The 21468-nt window shown below is 39.2% G+C and overlaps 2 protein-coding genes across 5 annotated transcripts in view; one reads left to right on the top strand and one right to left on the bottom strand.

Annotated features, from left to right (window-relative positions):
* IQCG (IQ motif containing G) overlaps positions 1–17037 on the bottom strand; it is a 39416-nt gene extending 22379 nt beyond the window's left edge. For 2 of the 3 annotated variants that reach the window (XM_068546565.1, XM_068546563.1), the window contains exons 1-6: positions 16966–17037; positions 14472–14542; positions 13232–13499; positions 8588–8811; positions 5851–5979; positions 3716–3797 (exon numbers count right to left, since the gene is read on the bottom strand). In XM_068546565.1, coding sequence (XP_068402666.1) covers positions 3716–3797; positions 5851–5979; positions 8588–8811; positions 13232–13499; positions 14472–14479 — 711 coding nt within the window. In that variant the 5' untranslated portion in view covers positions 14480–14542; positions 16966–17037. The remainder of the gene's footprint in view (positions 1–3715; positions 3798–5850; positions 5980–8587; positions 8812–13231; positions 13500–14471; positions 14543–16965) is intronic. The other variant, XM_068546564.1, reaches the window with a different exon arrangement.
* A 323-nt stretch (positions 17038–17360) lies between these two features.
* Positions 17361–20747, top strand: RPL35A (ribosomal protein L35a). 2 transcript variants are annotated; one of them, XM_068546567.1, is made up of 5 exons: positions 17361–17380; positions 18014–18058; positions 18272–18424; positions 19522–19666; positions 20686–20747. In XM_068546567.1, the coding sequence occupies exons 2-5, from the start codon at positions 18048–18050 to the stop codon at positions 20707–20709; spliced, it is 333 nt and encodes a 110-aa protein (XP_068402668.1). In that variant the 5' UTR covers positions 17361–17380; positions 18014–18047; the 3' UTR covers positions 20710–20747. The 2 variants fall into 2 exon arrangements, with proteins under 2 accessions (XP_068402668.1, XP_068402669.1); XM_068546568.1 differs by having other exon boundaries at positions 17367–17580.
* The last annotated feature ends 721 nt before the right edge of the window (positions 20748–21468 follow it).

Below are 21468 nucleotides of genomic sequence, written 5' to 3' on the forward strand. Positions count from 1 at the left end.
GATCTTTGTTGCATATTGGAAGATGAAGAAATGGCATGACACTTGGGTTCACTTATTAGTATGACTTAATCATGGTTTTACAATCATAGCCTGTAAGCATTTTATATCCTCCTCTGTTTCCACACTGTCAATATGGAATGCCGTAAGTTTGTGCAGAACAGCTATACAGAGGAGAACCAGAGTAATCAGAGGCCCATGGCAATAGCATTAAAACTAGATGCCTTTGACTTGGCACAGGGTAATTGAAGACAAATGTTATATGACCTTTTAAACAGTTACATAATATAATAACTTCTTTTTTCTTTTTTTTTTAAACTTATTTATTATTATTATTTTTAAGCTGCGTTGGGTCTTCGTTGCTGTGAGCAGGCTTTCTCTAGTTGCAGTGAGCGGGGGCTACTCTTGGTTGTGGTTGCCGGGCTTCTCATTGCAGTGGCTTGTCTTGCTGCAGAGCACGGGCTCTAGGCGCATGGGCTTCAGTAGTTGTGTCACGTGGGCTCTAGAGCGCAGGCTCAGTAGTTGTGGCGCACGGGCCCAGTTGCTCCGCGGCACGTGGGATCCTCCCAGCCCAGGGGTCGAAACAGCGTCCCCCGCACCAGCAGGCAGACTCTTAACCGCTGTGCCACCAGGAAAGTCCCGCAAGTTCTCTTTAATAGTGTCTTGACTATTCTTGGTCCTTGGCATTTCAATATAAATTTTAGAATCAGTTTGTCAAGTCTCACAAAAATGAGTAAATACGTAAATTAAATTAAATCCAATCAAGATTCTGATTGGGATTGAATTCAATGTATCAACCAATTTTTGAAGAATCCACATCTTTTTAATTGGAGTCTTCCAATCCATAAACATAGTATATCCCTCCAATTATTTAAATATTATTTAATTTTTCAGTACTGTTTTATAGTTTTCTGCAAAGAAGTCCTGTACATTTTGCTGCTGCCACTGGATTCATTGCTAGATATTTGATATTTTTGATGATATTATAAATATATATACTTCAATTTCTTTTTCTAAGTCTGCTGCTGATGTTTGGAAAAGATACATTAATTTTTATATATTGACCTTGGGTCTCTCTTTTTTCCCCTTTAGTTTCATGAAAATACTGCTCCACTGTTATCTGGCTTTGTGTGCTGATGTTCAGAAGTCTAACAGCAACCTGATTTTTTTCCTTTGTGACTTTGTCGTTTTGCCTGGGGACCCAGTAGGAAGCTTCATAAGGCAATTGCTCCCTCACATTCCAGTGATCTCCACACATACTTTCACACACTCAAACCTGCCATCCTAATTACTATCATCATTTTCTGACCCACAGGTCTCTAATATCCATGTACCTCCTAACTATCTTCTTGTTTTCCAACCTTGACTTGACCACTGGTTTTTTAGTAACTCTAGGGATTTAACTTGATTTCATCTTGATAGCTGTTTTTTATTCAAGGTTTGCCTTGCATCTTCTAGTTCTGGTTTATCTACTCCTTTGCTGATGATCAAAATATCTGAGAGATATTCTACTTTAGTTTTACTGGGTCTGAATGTAACAGCTGAGACTGTAATCCAAGAAGGTAAGTTTCACAATCTAGTGTTACCTGTTGTCTGGAAAATTATACTGTCAACAATATATTTTTTTTTAAGTCTTTATTGAATTTGTTACAATATTGCTTCTGTTTCATGTTTTTTTGGTTTTTTTGGCCATGAGGCATGTGGGATCCTAGCTCCGTGACCAGGGATCAAACCCGCGACCAGGGATCAAACCCACACCCCCTGCATTCGCAGGCGAAGTCTTAACCAGTGGACCACCAGGAAGTCCCCAACAATGTAATTTAAAGTGTTTAAAAAAAAAAGAAAAACAGTGGCTGTGATAGTAGCAAAGGGGAGTTGATTGGCAGAGTGCGAAACCTGAAGTCTCTTTTTTTTTTTCAAAAGGAAAATTTTTTTTTAATTAATTTATTTTTTTATTTATTTATGGCTGTGTTGGGTCTTTGTTTCTGTGCGAGGGCTTTCTCTAGTTGCGGCAAGCGGGGGCCACTCTTCATCGTGGTGCGCGGGCCTCTCACTATCACGGCCTCTCTTGTTGCGGAGCACAGGCTCCAGACGCGCAGGCTCAGTAGTTGAGCCTCACGGGCTTAGTTGCTCCGTGGCATGTGGGATCCTCCCAGACCAGGGCTCGAACCCGTGTCCCCTGCATTGGCAGGCGGATTCTCAACCACTGCACCACCAGGGAAGCCCCCTGAGGTCTCTTTTGATACTATTTGGTTTGGAGCCTTAAAAGGACATTGATACAAATATCTTCTTTTTTAATAGTCAAGAAATAAAAGAGGAAGTTTTAAATAATGGTAGCGCTTTTGAGGGAAAAAAGGCTAAGAAACCTCTGAAAAAGTCTATTCATTAGAGAGAAAACCTAAGTGCACACCAGTTTTTATGAAGCCTTTGAGGGGGAGGGTGGTGCAGAAATGGTTTTCAGGGGACTTCCCCGGTGATCCAGTGGTAAAGAATCCACCTTCCAAAGCAGAGGACGCGGGTTCCATCCCTGGTCGTGGAACTAAGATGTCACATGCTGCAGGGCAACTAAGCCCATGCACCACAACTACTGAGCCTGCGCATCACAACTAGAGAGCCCATGTGCTACAAACTACAGAGCCCACATGCTCTGGAGCCCTCACCCCACAACTAGAAAGAGGAAACCCGCATACCACAACTAGAGAGAAGCCCATGCGCTGCAACAAAGATCCCTCGTGCAGCAACTAAGACCCGATGCAGCCAAAAATAAATAAATAAATAAAAATAAATGTAAAAAGAAATGGCTTTCTAAAAATGTAGGCTATAAACAGAGGGTTAATAGGGATAATGAAGTGAAAATCAATACCAAAGTTACTTCAAAATTGATAATAGGAAATGAGAGATAATAGAACAAATAAATGATTTGTTCAGAAGACCTAAAGATAGTATCTCAGAAGAAAGGTTAGTGACCTTTTTTAGACAATTCTTCCGAATATATTTTTCAAATATTATTCTAACTTCTGTGTAGGGAATGATGAAGATTCCCTGATTGGAAGCATAAACTTGTTCAAATAGCTAGGCAGTGAAAAGCTGATATTAGGCCATACTTTGTAACTTTCTAAACTGCTAATAGTGTTAGTCATCCTAATGGTACTAATTTCTAACTGCCTAGGTTGTAGCCCAAACATTGTTTTGCAAGTCACTTGCTTAAAACTCAGGATGCATTTTCCCATAGAGGTAGATTAGACATAAGGTTAGGCCCTAATGACCACAGAAGCTCAATAAATCCACTCTGTACTTGAAATATAATGCAAATGACATTATTAACCCTAACCATCAGGTGTAAGGAGGTATGTAATGTGCTTAATGTCCTACCTAGGACTATGGTCTCCCATCTGGGATCTTGGCATACAAGAGACTGCCTGAGACACAGTCTCCTGGAGGGAAGGAGTGGGTGATGTGGTTGGATCAGTTGGGAGGGGTAAGAACAGGCTTAGAGCTCCAGAGGGTTAGGGTCTCCCAGAGGTCGATTCTGGACATAATTGTACATTCCAGGCCAAATATCTAATTACTCTCTTTATATTTTTAATAGTTTAGGCACCCCAGGAGAAACGACAATTTCTTATACATAACTTCTTTTTTTTTTTTTTGCTTGAGAAAGATGACTTCTATTTAGCTGTTTGAGCTCAGTAACTTTTGGTGTTGCCCAGGTAATTCTTACCTGTACTTCACCTTGCCTTTCTCTTTTGACATTAAGTAGCTGTTTTTGTAGAGATTTTATCTTTTTTCTTCCATTTTTCTCCCTAGGAGAAATAAGAATAATTTGTGTTTAGAGTAGTGCTTCTCAAACTTTAGGGTGCACAGGGTTCGCCTAGAAGCTAAGAAACAGATTCCTGGGCTCTACCCCAGAGATTCTCATTCATTTGGTCTGGGTTGGGGGCCCTGGAATTTGTATCTCTACCAAGTTCCCAGGTGGTGCTAATGGTGCTGGTCCATGCAGCAAACTTTCAGTAACACTTTAAAAAAAGACTATGTTATCTCTAAAATAGCTGCTGCTGAGAAAAAGCTAAGAAGAAGAGGAACAGGAAGAGGAAAAAGAAGACTCCTTTCTATTCTGAGCACCTCTCAATAACCTTATGTGGTAGTCTTTATCATTACCTCTATTTTACAGATGAGGAAAATGCATGTAGAATGCTGAGGTAACTTGCTGTGGAGGACATGAGAATGTGCCACACAGACCTCCAAGTACAGGCGACGTAAGCAAGTAAGGGTCCCAGCTCTAGGCTCGGAACTCCTTCACTGTGTGTGCTCTGAGGCCACACTTCCCACTGACTGCTCCCAGCCAAGTTTTGAGTGTGGCAGGGATAAGATCATCCCTTCCTGGGAGACCGAGGACTTTTCTGATGCTTGACTTTGGCTCAAGGGCTCCCTGATGACCTTGCCAAACCATCCTTAGACTGCAGGGCAGTATCTTCCACTCAACCTTCATCTCCTTCACTTAGGGTGAGTCCAGCATTGAATCCAAAGGCTCCCTTCTCATTTTCTCTCACATAGGTGTTTCCCTGATAAAATCTTTACATTAATAATGTCATCTTGGCATCTATCTCTCAGAAGACACAGACTAACACACTTGCCATGGTCACACAAATAGTAAATGGCAGAGCAGAATTCAAACTCAGTACTGTCTGAATGAGAATTTAACTATTTTATGTTGTTTCTGTTTGCTCTCAGAAACAGAATTCTGCTTATCTCCAGCAATCCCATTATTTAGGTTTAAAATAAAATAACAGAACAATACAAGAAAAAACAAAACAATACTTATCTTAGCTTGGGCTGCTATAACAAAAATATCATAGATTGAGTGGCTTACAAACAAAGAAATGGATTTCTCACAGTTCTAGAGGCTATTAAGTCCAAGATCCAGGTGCTATCAGATTCAGTGTCTGGTGAGAACCAGCTACCTGGTTGACAAATGGCCATTTTCATTTGTATGTATATATGACAGAAGGGGAGAGGGAGCTCTGCTCGGTCTCTTTTATAAGGGCACTAATCCCATTGATGAAGGCTCCACCCTCACAACCTAATCACCTACCAAAGGTCCCACCTCCTAATACCATCACATTAGGGGTCAGGATTTCCAAAAACTAAGGGGAGGGGCAAGAACATTCAGTCTATAGCAACAACAACAACAAAAACACTTATCACTAAATTGCAGCTAGAGAAATACTGCTACTCAGGAATTTTTAGAAAGCATGAACTTGCACTTCTCTGGTTGCGCAGTGGTTAAGAATCCACCTGCCAATGCAGAGGACGTGGGTTCGATCCCTGGTCTAGGAAGATCCCACATGTTGCGGGACAACTAAGCTTGTGTGCCACAACTACTGAGCTTGTGTTCTAGAGCCCATGCTCTGCAACAAGAGAAGCCACCACAATGAGAAGCCCATGCACTGCAATGAAGAGTAGCTCCTGCTCAACGCAACTAGAGAAAGCCCATGCACAGCAATGAAGACCCAACGCAGTCAAAAATAAATAACTAAAATAAATAAATTTATAAAAAAAGAAAGCATGAACTTAACTAGAATCTTGAGATTGTCATTGCCAAAACAAACCACAGATTATGCACTACCCGTTTATAGTACCTATATTGTACTTTATATATTGTAGACACAGATAACTGAAGCCCAGAAATTGAGTTATTGTCCCAGCAGAACTAGGAATAAAACCCAAATTTCTGACTTCTACTTATCTTCATTCAAAAGCAAAAATTTGATTTGCTTTAGAAATCTAAGACTTCCAGTGAGAATTTTATAGAACTTTAAAATGCAGCAAAGCAAATAAAACTAAAATTACTCTGACCTGGCAATGATATTATAGAAATGCATTTTGTTTTCCCTTTCTTTGCCCAAAGCTTTCAGGAGATTGGTGAAAGTGCCTGAATCTTGCAACTCCTGCATGGTTTCTGTAATTACATCACTGAAAAATTGCCTGTAAGGAGAAACAAAAAAGATGAATTAATAAGATATATTTCCCTACATTCCCAAAGGGCTACAGAAATCACACAAGACCCAGAAGGAACATCATAACTAAGTTGGAATTATTCTTGGAATGCAAAAATAGTTTAGTATTAGAAAATCTATTAATGGAATTCCTCACATTAATAAAGACAAAAGGAGAAAAAAGCCATATGATCATCACATCATTTAAAAACAAACAACAGGGACTTCCCTGGTGGCGCAGTGGTTAAGAATCCGCCTGCCAATGCAGGGGACACGGGTTTGAGCCCTGGTCCAGGAAGATTCCACATGCTGCAGAGCAACTAAGCCCGTGCGCCACAACTACTGAGCCTGCGCTCTAGAGCCCGCGAGCCATGACTACTGAGCCCACGTGCCACAGCTACTGAAGCCTGCGTACCTAGAGCCTGTGCTCCACAAGAAGAGAAGCCACCGCAATGAGAAGCCCACGCACTGCAACAAAGAGTAGCCCCTGCTCACCACAACTAAAGACGGTGTGCAGCAACAAAGACCCAACACAAGAAATAAATAAATAAATAAATAAATAAATAAATATTTAAAATTTTAAAAAAATTTTTTAAAAATAAAAACAAACAACAAAAACTCTTAGCAAACTAGAAATAAAAGAGAAATTCCCTGACCTGAAAATGTTTACATACGAAGGACTAACAGACCTGGAATGTACAGCATGATACTATGCATAAAACATTTAAGAACATGTAAAACTATATGTATTGCTTAAATAAAACACCCAGATACCTAATAAAAGTATCACAATATGCAAGAGTATAATAAAAAACAAATTCAGAAGAAATATTTGGGGGAAGGGTGAGGGAAATAGAATCAGAGGCTTCAGTTGTATCCTAATTATTTTATTTGAAAAAACACTCTAAAGCAATCATGTAAAATGTTAAGATTTGGTGGTTACATGCATAAGGATTCATTATTTTATTCTTTATAATTTTCTGCATTTTTGATATATTTCATAATTTTGAAAAAGTTAAATCATTTAAAAAATGTTTTGTTTAAAGAGCTAATACAACACATTTTAGAGATGAGTAAACCCAAGCTCAGGAAGGTTAAATGCCTTGCCCAAAGTCACATAACTAGTTTGAAAAAGAACTAGAACTATTTAATCCAGATTCCTGACTCCTAGTCCATTGCTTTTTATAGTATTCTCCTAGGTAGAGAATTTTTAAAACTGCTATTTAATGTTTTGATCTAGAATCAGTAAGAACTACACTTACTGTTTTACATAATAATTTATTACCAATAGTTCACACAAAAAGATTCAATAACTATATTAAGAAAATAACTACAATGGAGTCAAGAAATCAATTAAAAAATATGATCCAACACACTGAGAATGAAAGGACATTAACTAGCAGCTTATAAACAGGACACTGTCTGTCATGTATGCAAATCTGTACCAGATTGTTTTTAGCAAGAGACAATACCCTTCTGGTGAGGGCCTAAAGCAGGGGTCAGCAAGTTTTTCTGTAAGGGGACAAATAGTAAATATTTTTGGTTTTGCAGGACATAAACTCTCTGTTGAAACCACTCAACTCTGCTGTTATCCCATGAAAGCAGCCATAGATGATATGTAAACAAATGGGCAATGCTGTATTCCACTAAAACTTATTTTCAAAAATAGACTACAGGCTGGATTTGGCAAATGGCTCTGGGTAATTGCTACAAACCCTTATTTACCAAAAATTCTTACCGTAAGGTTATACCCTCTTTTAACTTAACAGGCTTCTTTGTCAGCAAGCCAGTTGACAACAAAAAACTGAATAATGAGACAATGGAAATTGAGACTGCTTTTAAGAAACCCTCAGGATTAAAGCAGTTTAAAATTTGGCTACTTTGACAGTGTCTGTCTCTTACTAATGGATAAAGTATCATAATAGCTACCAATTTGTGTCAAGCACTTGGCTGAACCTTCCTGCTAATCCTTACATTAATGTTGCAAAGTTGCTATCATTATTCTCATTTGTTTATTTATTTAATAAATTTATTTATTTATTTATATTTGGCTGCAATGGGTCTTCGTTGCTGCACGCAGGCTTTCTCTAGTTGCGGCGAGTGGGGGCTACTCTTCGTTGTGGTACGCGGACTTCTCATTGCAGTGGCTTCTCTTGTTGTGGAGCACGGGCTCTTGGCGCACAGGCTTCGGTAGTTGTGGCACACGGGCTCGGTAGTTGTGGCACACGGGCTCAGTAGTTGTGGCTTGAGGGCTTAGCTGCTCCGCGGCATGTGGGATCTTCCCAGACCAGGGCTCGAACCCAGGTCCCCTGCACTGGCAGGCAGATTCCTAACCACTGCGCCACCAGGGAAGCCCCATTATTCTCATTTTAAAAAACTGTAAACAAAGGCTCAATAACTTGCCCAACCATACAGCCACCATACTTTCAACTGTACCACACTTCCCCTAGGTAGTCTTTGGCTAATCCTATTATCTGCAGTCACTCGGATACAATGACCAACCCATAAAAGAAGAGAGCAGTGAGCCACTCCTGCACCCACTCTTCAGCCATCTAGAAATACATTATCACATTTCCAAATATGCTCTCGTTCCTTACCTATCAATCTGAATTTTCTTCAGTGTCTCTGTATTCATTATGGTCTGCCTTGTAGGTTTTTTGAAGATAAGATCTTGCACTTTGTTAAACCGGCCTCCTTGTCTGATTTCTGGCAACTTGGGCTCTTCTTTATGTACGAATGGACCGGATATTTTTGAGGGTTTTGAGACCAGTGAAGGTTTTTCTAAGCTTTTTCCTTCTAAATGTATTTCTTTGTTATTCTTCTGAAAGCAATAAATGATGTTTTACGTTAAGACAGATTTTTAAAACATAAAGAAACAATGCTACATGAGGGCCTTTGCCTACATTTTGAACCTCTTATAATATTACCACCAGAAAATTACCCTTTTCTTCAGCCACATCAAACTACATGCTCTGCTGTTTTGTGTCTTCCTGACTTTAGACAACTTTCCCACTCTCTGTCATTCCCCAACCTGGTAAACTTTAAGACTATGACCAAAGGTAAAGTTCTCTGTGAAACATCTCTATTAGCAGACATTTACCATTTATAATTATTTGTATAAATATCTCCATTAGATTGTAAATTCTATGAGGGAAGGGACAGTGTCTTAGAGATCTTGGTGCGCCTCAAATTCTTTTTGGAACAAGATGGGATATTAAATAAATGTGGCCATCTTTATAATCCCATTGTTTAAAAGAATGTCTAGGGTACAGTAAAGACTCAAATGTTCACTGAACACATGAATTTTAAATACAGTTGTCCCTTGGTATCTGTGGAGGACTAGTTCCAGGATCCACCCCCCACCCCTCAAGGAGACCAAAATCCACAGATGCTGATGGCCCTTACATAAAATGGCATAGTATTTGTTTATAACCTATGCACATCCTCTCATGTACTTTAAATCATCTCTAGGTTACTTATAATAACTAATACAATGTAAATACTATGTAAATAGCTGCCAGCACACAGCAAACTCAAGTTTTGCTTTTTGGAACTTTCTGGAATTTTTTTCTGAATATTTGCGATCCATGGTTGCTTGAATCTGCAGATGTGGAACCCGCGGATATGGAGGGCCCACTGTATAAAGAATGAAAGGAGAATCATACCAAAGAGTAGGAGTTGATAGTATATTTAGTGGTGTGATATAGATTTCAAAGTTCATGTGGGGAATTTACAAACCCAAACTTGAATACTAAGGGGTGAGCATTACCATAGGAACAGGATATGTCTTTCAATTGATGATTCCTATTTAATCTGTGGCTAAAATCTTGAGCCAATGGGAAGCCACATAACACAGCAATTATGCTGTGCATATGGACTCTGAAACCAGACTTCCGTGTTTAAATCCTGGCCCTATCTGTTACTTTAAACAGATAAACCACATTGACTTTAGGCAACTACTTAACATCTCTATGCCTCCATCTTCCCATTGATAAAATAGGGATAATAATAGTACTTGCTCTCCAGTAGTTATTATGAGGATGGAAGGAAGGAAGGAAGGAAGGAAGGGAGGGAGGGAGGAGGGAAATAAGAGAGAGAGGGAGAAAGAAAGAAAGAGAAAGAAAGAAAGAAAGGAAGAAAGAAAGAAAGAAAGAAAGAAAGAAAGAAAGAAAGAAAGAAAGAAAGAAAGAAAGAAAGAAAGTATTTAGAACAGTACACAGAACTATGCAAGTTTAGCATTTGATATGATTACTTAAATTCTTGTGCTGATCCTATGCACAGAAGAGTTTCATATGTATATTGATACATAAAAGCCTAGGTCTTCCTTAGCTGAACTTCAATTAGACCAGAAATGTTAAAAAAAAAAAAAAAAAACAACTATCCATAAAAGTTAATAAACACAGACTCAACAGCATTTTTCCTTATATCAACCATAAGCAAAGATTCAGATCTGAGGAAAACATTTGTAGGCAAGTACAAAACAAAATGCTGCCTTAAATAAGAATTAAATTTTAAAATACTCCTTTAAATTAAAATTTATGATTGACTACAAAGAGAACAGACGCCATAGAATTTCAACAGTTAAACTGAAATTTATTTGTACATAAGGAAAACGTTAAGTATGTGGATGGTTATTACTCTAGATTTTGTCTAGGGAGGGAATGGGAAATGTAAGGCCTGGAAAGTTTGTTTTTTCTGATCCCCCTAACCATTGCTCCTCTACCTTTGTTCTTGGGCATCTGGAAAAGGAAGCAAACGTGTTAAACAGCCTGATGTACTGATTGCCAGAAATAAATATGAATTTTCAGAAGAGAACTTAAAGGAACTAGCTAAATATTCTGGTCCATTCACTTGCTTGTACAGTAGGGTATTAGGTCCTAAGGGAAAAGATAAGAAAAACAGTATTCCGGGCAAGGGAGCTCTTTCCAAACTTTGGACCAATTACTCCCACTTCTGGTAGAACTTGGTACATTAGTATATTTTTCATCATTCCATTCCATGATTCTAATGAATGAAAAACTCTTTGGAAATATCTTTAGCTATAAAAATGGTTGTGAAAGAGGGATAATGCTAACTAAACTTTCATCCCAGGGTTGTTATTGTAAGGCTCAACCATGTGAAGCTTTTGGAGAAAGAAAGCATTCACATTCACACTAAGATTTTTAATTATATATACTATGCCCTATAGGGCAATGGTACTGTAAAAATTTATGAGTTAGAACAACTATAGTACTATAAAGTAAAAAAACAAAAAATTATTTTAAGGGTCACCATTTTTAAAAGTTATAGAACTAACATATTGAGAAAGGGGCTTTTAAGCTGCTATTAATCAAAATAAGAGTACAAACCTTTACTTTTCATACTTCTATAAAATCATAAGCAAGGCCTCTGTTAAGTCAGAAAATTTTGTGGGTGAAGATCATAAACCAGAATAAAACTGCAAAAGTTTTGTTCTTTTATTTACTGGAGTGGTGACCACTACTGAATGTTGTTTATAAATTTGGGTTTTTCCTTCTCTCTTGAGTTTCTATGATGGAAAATTGCCCTTTTTAAAGCCTGACAGTAAGTATCATTGATAAAACTTTATCTTGTTAACTAAATATCTTCCCTCTTTATTTTTGATTCTTACTGAAGGAGACAATAGAAAGGAAACACTAGTCTCTTTTGTACTATTTGTTAACCAGCTTAATTTAAGAATTAGACTCATTTTAAAAGCATTGAAAGGCTTAGTTCTTGGGTTTCCAATATCTTTGCTTTTCATAAGTTAATAAGGAAACTAATTCCTATAATACCCATTAATGTTTTAAAAGTACCTCAAAACTCATAGAGTGTTAGTATTAGAAGGGATCATTTAGTTAAAACTCCATCACACTACTGAAGCCCGCGTGCCTAGAGCCCAGCGCTCCACAACAAGAGAAGCCACCACAATGAGAAGCCCACGCACCACAACAAAACATAGCCCCTGCTCGCTGCTGGCTGCAACTAGAGAAAGCCCGCTCACAGCAACGAAGACCCAACACAGCCAAAAAATAAATAAAATTTAAAAAAAAAAACTCTATCACAATTTACAAATGAGAAAACTAAGACCAAGAAAGCGAAATGAATTGCCCATAGCACACAACTAAACCATAAAGGTCCCCAACTCCAAATCCAGTGTTCTATTAAAATTTTGTATAAACTTTTAAAACTTTAATAAAAGCTGTATAAACCCAGGTTATACATATACATGTAGTAATAATAATAACTTTAAAATCATAAGGGGCGGCCTTGCCTGATAGCGCAGTGGTTAAGAATCCGCCTGCCAATGCAGGGGACATGGGTTTGAGCCCTGGCCCGGGAAGATCCCACATGCCGCAGAGCAACTAAGCCCGTGCACCACAACTACTGAAGCCCAAGTGCCTAAAGCCCGTGCTCCGCAACAAGAGAAGCCAGTGCAATGAGAAGTCCACGCACCATAACGAAGAGTAGCCCCCGCTCACCGCAACTAGAGAGAGTCCGTGTGCCAGCAATAAAGACCCAACGCAGCCAAAAACAAATAAATAAAATTTTAAAAAAAAAGAATATATTCTGTACAAATTATATAATGCAATTTTGTTAAACGTAATAAATATGTATTTGTATTTATAAATTGTTTCTATTTTATATCTACAACCCAAGTTATTAAAATTTATAAGAGCTTAAGAATTCATATAGATTTTGCTCACTACCAAGCTGAGTTTTTTGATAACTCAGTGGTCCTTTGAGGAGGGGTCCGTAACATCATTGAAAATGTAATGGCTGACACAATGATGTGGCTGGATATTTAAAAAGGCAGATTGCAACATATTTAGCAATAACAAAGTCATTTTAGATGAAAGCAATGTTGACAGGGTCCAGTTGAATTTCCTCCCCCTAGTGTTCAGTTAGCTTTTAGCAGCTGAGAAATACAAGATAGGTAAGACGACACAATTACTTGTTCCATCTCCTCAGTATATATATTGAATTTATATTGATTTACCTATAGGCCTTTTAGAATAATGCCAATATATTGGAAGAAAAGGATATTCTGATTGGTAATGTACCTTGAGATATGTCTATTTCACTCCATTAATTGAGAGTATATATCTCAGATAATTATTGTAGGCCTTTATCTGATATGAAGGTGCTATTTCCCAAGTTAAATTGAATGGCATAGGTACTGACAATGATGGAGAAATAAAAAGAAAAGAAAGCAAAAATTAAGTAATGCTGAATGTATATACCACGCTGATGCTTTTTCTTTTTTCATACTGAACTGGCATGATATAGTTTAGAATAGAGAGCTGGTCTGTGGTGTCCTCCAGAACTGCAGAGATCCTCAGTACATCTAGAAAGGAGAGTGGCTCCGTGATTTCTGGGATGATTTCTACTGCTGTTTCTTTGGCTGTTTCTTCATTTTCTTCTATAGCAGTAGGTGGTTCCTCTGTCACTGCCACTGTCACCTCAGAATGCCAAATTTTTGGAGGAAGATTTGAGGCTTCCAGCTGACCTCTAAAGAATGAAGGAAAAAATAAGTCAGCCACCAAATGTTTAAAAATTACTTAAACTCAAAAGCAGAGGCAGCATGTAGATTGGCTCCTACAAAGTCCATTTTGTCATATAATATAACTAAGATAATGAACAAAAGTAGTTTGCAGATGATTCTGCTAAATACCTCCCAGTAACATTCTGACCTCCCAAAGAAAAGCAACCTACTGTTTAATAAAGATATGTAGCCTGGGCTATTTGGCTATGCTTAACCAATTTGAACTTGGACTAAAATAAACTTTTTTCTAGCAACATCTTTAGATGCCAACCAAAACTGTCTCATGGTTAGTGAAAAATAGAATGTAGTAGCCAGTCTCCAAGGTGGACCACATGATTCTCACCTTCTTGTACTCTTGCCCTTTGGTAGTCTTCCCCACGTTGAATAGGACTAACCTATGTAACCAAAAGAATATTGTGGTTTCCAAGGCTAGGTGATTTTGAGACATTAAAGTTTCTCCATTATTCTCTCATATCTCTCACTCTGTGGGAATCCAGATGCCTTGTCACAAGGACACTTAAGGAGCCCTGTGAAAAGGTTCATGAGGTTGAGGAACTAAGGCCTCTTGCCAACAGCCAGCATCAACTTGCCAGCTCTGTAAATGAGCCATCTTGGAAGTGGATCCTCTAGCCCCAGTCAACTCTTCAGATGATTGCAGCCCTGGCCAACTCTGACTTATGAGAAATCCCCAAACAGAACCATACAGTTAAGCTGCTCCCAAATTCTTAAACCATCCAACAAAGCTACGCCTAAATTCCTGACCCACAGAAATTGTGTGAAATAATAAATGTTTATATTTTAAATCACTAAGTTTTAGGGTAATTCGTTACACAGCCATAGGTAAACAATACATGGAAATTTAACATAAGGCATTTCATATATATATATTTTTATATATATACATATGAATATATAATAAATTGGAATTTGAAACATACTCTTCCATTCTTCTTGAGTTAGTTTTGTTAACCTCCTTGGTACATTTATAATCTCACAAAAATGCAATCACCTAAAGTGGGAAGAAAACATTGAGATTAGTTTAAGGGAATGTTGAATGACATTTAAGTTACTTCTATACTCTTCCATCAAGAGAAAAAGAGTTACAAGCGCTGTGGCTTATCCCCCCTTTTGGCTTAGCAGAGCAGTGCCGGAGATGGAAGAACCACTGCCACCGTGTGGCACAGGTGTATTAAGTAGTCAGCTTAATTATTGGCAGATAAATATAATCTTCGAGTTTCTTAAGGTAAATTAGTGCCCAACGTGGCTTTTGTATGTTTTTTAATTATATTCTGAGTATTAATTGGTAATCTTTATATAACAGATTTACTTTTCTGTTATTCTGATTACTAAAATATTTAATTTGATGGCTCCATTTCCCTGATCTGCCAGATTAACAGAATTTATTGCACCCAGACTTAGAAAAACAACTGAGATTGCACTTAGAAAAACTGTATTTATCCTGAAAATCAGTTTAATACTGCTGTTAAGATGTTACCCTTCCTCAGTAAACCAAAGTCCTTTCTGCTTAAATAACCTTTACAATGAGAACACCCTATGGAGATTTTTGCTCTATACTGAATGAATAATGAATGGTAAGTTTCCAGTGTGATTTTGTCCACAGTAAAGTGATCCTGAGGAGGGTGGTTACAAGTATGTCTCATGCAATAAACATATGCAAAAATTAAAGAATCTTTACGTAAACTGAAAAAAAGATACTCCAAACTAGCCAAATTTTGTGGTTCAAGGGCAGTCTTAGGAGGAAGTAGCATGGTGTTAAGATTTTGTTCTTTTGCTGTGTTGTTGTTTCTTTATTTTTCCATTTTTTAGGCCTGGGGCATAGGTAAGTGTGCCTCACATATGTAAGATAGGACTATGCTTATGTAGAATCCAGTGCTTTCATTCTGTTATGGCTTCTCATTCCTCAATATTAGAAGCTCAGGAGTCATTTCTGCTTCTTTCCTGTCATCCTGACATCAGCATTCCCCCAATTCAAACCACCATGAGGTCCTGTGGATTTTACCTTCAATTTCCATCTCCCCCAACATCATGCTGAATCTAGCTGTTGTTTCTTGCCTGAACTACTCTAACAGCTTCCAAATTTTAAAAAATTAATTAACTATTTTTGGCTGCATTGGGTCTTTCTCTAGTTGCAGAGAGCAGGGGCTAGTTTTCGTTGCAGTGCGCGGGCTTCTCATTGCAGTGGCTTCTCTTGTTGCAGAGCATGGGCTCTAGGTGCACGGGCTCAGTAGTAGCGGCGCACGGGCTTAGTTGCTCTGCGGCATGTGGGATCTTACCAGACCAGGGCTCTAACCCGTGTCCCCTGCATTGGCAGGCCGATCTTAACCACTGCGCCACCAGGGAAGCCCCACAGCTTCCAAATTAAAAGTGATCTTTTTGAAATGAAGAACTCATCTTTTAAAATTGAAAATCTCATCACGTCTCTCCTTAGAACCCTTCAATGGTTTCTCACTAACTTGGGGAAAAAAGTAAAATTCTTTTTTTTTTTTTTTAAAAAAAAAAAAAGTAAAATTCTTAACTTGGACCATAGGGCCTGCATGATCTGGGCTACTCTGTTCCTCTCCAGATCCATCTGGCATTGCCCTTTTATTGCTCTCATGGCTCCAGCTTCAATGGGCTTCTTTCTCCTATGGAATCATGCTCCCTTCCAACTCAGGGTCTTTGCATATGCTATTCTTTCAAGTTGAACGACTCTTCGCCTCACCTCTTCACCACTGGTCCATCAGGTACTAGCTTAAATCAGTGGCATATTTCTAGGTATCTGCCATTTGTCCCATCTGGAGCCAATCTCCACAGAGAAAATTTTTTCTCACATTACCTTCTAATGTGCCATATATTTTACTCGCTCATTGTCTTGCTCCCCCTACTAGGATGTAAGTTCCATGAGGGCAGAGTTTTCTGTTGTTCTGTTTACTGCAGCCACCTCCGAGCCAAGAACAAAATTTCGTACATGGTAGTCAGTCATTCAACAAACTGCTGACAAAAGGAATGAATCCATAGGGCAACACAAATAAATGTGCAATAATTAGGAAATGTAAATCTCTCACGTCCACTAAGCTATCCCATTCTAGTCTACGAATATTTACTGAAGACCTATGGCACGTGACCACGGTGCTGCGCGCCGCGAGAGTTTGGCAGCTGAATGACTTCTCCTTAAAAGGCAACAAAGCCTTTTCAGGACAGTGCTCTTCACCCTCGGAGTCAAAATGAAGATTGGCGGTAAGAACTTAAGTCATTTCTGGAAAGAGATAAAGGAGTAGAAGGAGGAAAGGAGTAAGGGGGTGGTGGGGGACAAAAGATAAAGAGAAGGAAGAGCTCTCCCCTCCTGCCTTTGTGCTCGCAGTCTTTCTCTTCCAGGATAGGATCCGAGAGTTTCCGTTCGCCCTACTGCTATGTGGTAAGAAGGAAAGATACCCCCTTGTTGGCGAATCAAATCTGGGGTATTCGAGGCGGGGGTAGTCCTCCAGTCCGGCTTCACTTTTCCCGCTACAGCACCCGACGCCGCCGGAACCAAGCTAAGGTGTTTCTATGGCAACGCACAGCTTCGGAGGACCTGTTCTTCTCCTTTAGCTGGCTACCATTTTGCCTCCCTCTGTTCCAAAGTATATAGTACATGTTGCAGTTTACAAGATAAAAGGACTTAGGGAAAGAATTGTACGAGTACTCTTGAACGTGGCTTATTTCAGTCAGAAGACGATTTCTGAGGCTTATTTTCTTGGCGGTGGCGGAAGATACCTAAATGGGGGGGGCGGGGCGGAGAGGCGTTTACCCACGAGGCCACGCGACGGGGCCTTCTGTTTCTTTTTCAGCCATCTTGGACCCTGTGGAGGTGTGTGGCGTTCCCGCAGCTGAACTTTGGGGGCGAATAAGTGGGGTCGGCTCGGCTATATGCCTCTCATGAGATGCTGGTGCGGCTCCGAGGCTCTACCAGCTCATGATTTCTATGGATTCCAGCAACAGGGAGGACAGGATGGAGGAGATACGGGACTGATGGTGCTGGTCCCCTGACCTCCGAGAATGGGTGCTCCGGTAACTGGAGTTGCTTGCGGTCCCTAGCGGAGTAAAATATAAAATAGATGCATTTTGTCTGGAAGCAGTGGCACCTTTAGGCAGGGTTCTTTGTTCATTTACTCCCACCTCAAACCTGGCTTTGCCTGTTTACTGTGTCTTTCCTTAGTTTTTCTTTCCCATTCAGTGTTTAAAAGTCTTGTTCTCTGCGTGCTTCTCTGGCTCCTTGATCTTTTTTTTCCCCATGATCGTGGCGTGAACTTTCTTAAGGCTTTCTTTTGGGGTTTCTAGGAGTTACTTCCTGTAGTGTACTGTCTTGCTACTTTAGGTTTTGTCTTCCTTTTGGAATTTGCTTAGTTACCAGGTATTCTCTTGAGTTTGGGGCGCTATTCCAGAGGAGACTAGGTGGGAAACGCGCGTTGCAAGATTTTAAACTGATTATTTTTGTTTCAAGGCCTGCTGGGAACAGGACTTCTAAAACGACAAGTATGTCTGGGAGGTATGCGTTTTAAATATCATTGCTTTGTACTTGTAGTTTGTTTATTAGGCGTGATCCTACGTGTGAGTTTAAAATTGGTGGGGAAAAAATTAGATGTTTGCTATATAGGTAACTTTTAGGTGGTTGTCATTACAAGCCAAATCATACCTGTGGTTTGTTGAAGTTAAATGAGATCTTTTAACAGCTTATGATTAACAGTATATTTTGTCTTAGGCTGTGGTCCAAGGCCATTTTTGCTGGCTATAAGCGGGGTCTACGGAACCAGAGGGAGCACACAGCTCTCCTGAAAATTGAAGGTGTATACGCTCGAGATGAAACTGAATTCTATCTAGGCAAGAGATGTGCTTACGTGTACAAAGCAAAGAAGTAAGTTGATAGTATTGTGCTTTTTGAGTTTTCACTTGATTGGTCTCATTTGAAGTTTGTTAAGTAAATGGTACTGTTGTGGTTTCTACTTTGGGAGTTCAAGGAAATTCATGGTTAGTGTTGGATATAGGTGTCTTCTGCACTTCGAAAAACTACATCTATTAATTTGTTTTAAGGAAGGCATCAGGTCCTTGTATTACGATCTTAAGGTTTTATAGAGCATTTTTCATATCGCTTAATTCATTTTGTTGATCTCTTGAAGTTACAATTTTTATAGATGTTTAAAGATGTTATCTCTCTAGAGCATTGGTTCTTAAACCCATTCCAGATCAATTAAAATCTCTGGGATAGAGGTGGGGCTGGGGTGGAAGAAATGGGTGGACTATTGTGTATTTAACTTGTTTTTAAACAGATCTTTGGGAACATGTTTTCATCTCCCCCATCCCCCTTTCCTCCTGCAACCAGAGTGAGCCTTTAAATTTTTTAATTTTTAAATTTTTTTTGCCATGCGTGGTTTGCAGGATCTTAGTTCCCTGACCAGGGATTGAACCCGTGTCCTTGGCAGTGAAAGCATGGAGTCTTAATCACTGGACCACCAGGGATTTCCCAGTCCTTTAAAATTATAAGTCAAATCATCTGTACATTGCTCAAATTCCAACTCTTCCCCATCTCATTTAGTAAAAGCTAAAGTCATTAAGGAGCTTCTAAGACCGTATGCATTCAGGGCTCCCTCTGTCCTCTCTTAACCCAGCTAGGATTCATTTCTTGGCATCGTCTTCCTTTCCACAAGCCAGGGACACAACCTCAGTTTTTAACACAAGCTGTTCCCTTACCTTCGAGTCTTTTTTTCCAGTGTTAGCTTCTTAGTAAGGCCTTCCCTGGCTATTTAAAGTTACAAACAAGTTCCTCGCTCCCTACACTCAAAATATCCTCACATTTCTTGTCCCCCCCCCCTTCCCTGCCCCCTCCCCATATTACAGCTATTACCATTTAAGCTAGGGTTGAGGGCGACTGGTCTGGAAGTCACCTTGATTTTGTACCACACTATACTGGTTGTCTGGGTTCTCATGCCTTTTTTAATCCTCTTTTAAAATCAGCAACACAGTAACTCCTGGTGGAAAACCTAACAAAACCAGAGTAATCTGGGGAAAGATAACTCGTGCTCATGGAAACAGTGGCATGGTTCGTGCCAAATTCCGAAGCAACCTTCCTGCTAAGGCCATTGGACACAGAATCCGTGTGGTAAGTACATTATTAGCAACGTGGCACCTTTTGAATCAAACTAAGCTCACGGTGTTTGGCTTTGACTACTAAGGACTATTGTGATTATAAAATGTCACCAATAGATCATGCTGTAAAATTAGGGGCTACTGTGTAAATGTATTATGGAACATTTTCTTGGCATTATAAGAAAAGTGAAGGCAAAGGGTTCAAATGGATTGTGCCTAGATTTCAGGTAATTGCTAAAGCTGTCTGGGGGTGGTGGGGAATAGCACAGTTGACCCTTGAACGACGCAGAGGTTAGGGGCACTGTGAGAAATCCACGTATAACTTTACAGTTGGCCTCTGCATCTGTGGATTCAGTCAACTGTGGATCATGTAGTAAGTATTTACTGAAAAAAAATCTGTGTATAAGTGGACCCACACAGTTCAAACTTGTGTTGTTCGAGGGTCACCTATTTAAATGAACAATTTTCTGGCAAATATATTTATTGGGCTCTGAAGTAATTGCTAGAAAATAAAAATTCAACATACCTTTTCCTGGCATAATTAATATTTCCGATCTCTTCATCATGACAGTCTTGTTCCAATAGGTATTAGCCTTATTTTATAGAGGAAAACCAATGCTCATGTCCCAGGACTTCAACTCCAGATTCTGTGATATTTTTAACAGGATAGCTCCTGTTTTCTTCAGTTAGGATCTATTTTTAATAGACATGGCTACATCCTTGGGGTCACGGGGTACTTTTGAACCCTGCTGAGCAGTTGAGATTTCTCATCAGAGGAGGTTTTTACTATCGTTAGAGGAAGCAAAATTAAATGGACTCTCGGGTTCCCAGTACTGGTTCTTAGTCAAAGAATGTTCACCTAGAAACTGAAGGCTCTAAAAATTTAGTTCCCTTCCCACGAGGATATAAGTCATTGGGTGCCTTTCAGAGATGGGTAATGGGACAATGGGAGATTTATTCATGTTGTGGTATTCAATAACTGTTTGTATATAACATGCACTTAATGACATTATGTTCTTTCCCCCCCACCAGATGCTGTACCCTTCAAGGATTTAAACTTACTGAAAAGTAAATAAATAAAAGTGTGGATTTGTTCCCTTGTATTTTTGTTAACACGGCTTAAAAAATTCTTTGCCCTGAATTCAGTTGCTAAGTGCTTAAATGGTGGTGGTTATTGGGCATTTTCAGAGTATACGGGAGCCCAGAGAATATGGCAATTACAGGGATTTAGACAACAGGAGGGTTTTGATGAGGATAGGATGTATCTTAATATAAGACCTTAAATGTTGGGGGGAAGGTTACAAGTAAGCTTTAGTTGGGGACGGTGGAAAGGAGTATCTTGGAAGGTTTACAGTGATGGAGTGCGGGAACCTAGCCTATGAAAAGTTTTTGGACAAGTGGAGATACCTGCAGGAAGGACAGAAGTCAATTTTTAGCCAGTATTGATACACACCATGAAACTTTTCCACATTTCCACATCAAATGGATCTATAACTTTTCCCCTTATTTCAGCTGTGGTACTGGTAACTGCCTCCCTCATTAAATTGAAGGAAACTGAAAATATCTTGACCTCCTAAAGTACCTTGTAGTAGCATGCACTTGTTTAATATAGATTGGTTGGGAAACTTGGGGCTTAAAAATGGTAGTTGGGAGAAATTTGAATGAGGATTATATTGATGGTATTTGGCAGCTCATTTGGATGAGATATCCTTGGGATTTGTGACTGGACAAAGCATCCAGTATATAACACTTGACTGGGAATAATGTCTAAGTTGAAAGTGTCCCTAAGTTGCCACATACCTTAAAAAATCTTGG

Source organism: Eschrichtius robustus, chromosome 6 (assembly GCF_028021215.1).
Source record: "Eschrichtius robustus isolate mEscRob2 chromosome 6, mEscRob2.pri, whole genome shotgun sequence".
In the NCBI taxonomy this organism is placed as follows: Eukaryota; Metazoa; Chordata; class Mammalia; order Artiodactyla; family Eschrichtiidae; genus Eschrichtius; species Eschrichtius robustus.

Bases quoted from the DNA above. Each gene is read 5' to 3' on its own strand.
- RPL35A (XM_068546567.1), top strand. The intron at 18,425-19,521 runs GTAAGTTGATAG...TTTTAAAATCAG, and splicing joins TACGTGTACAAAGCAAAGAA to CAACACAGTAACTCCTGGTG. The intron at 19,667-20,685 runs GTAAGTACATTA...CCCCCCCACCAG, and splicing joins TTGGACACAGAATCCGTGTG to ATGCTGTACCCTTCAAGGAT.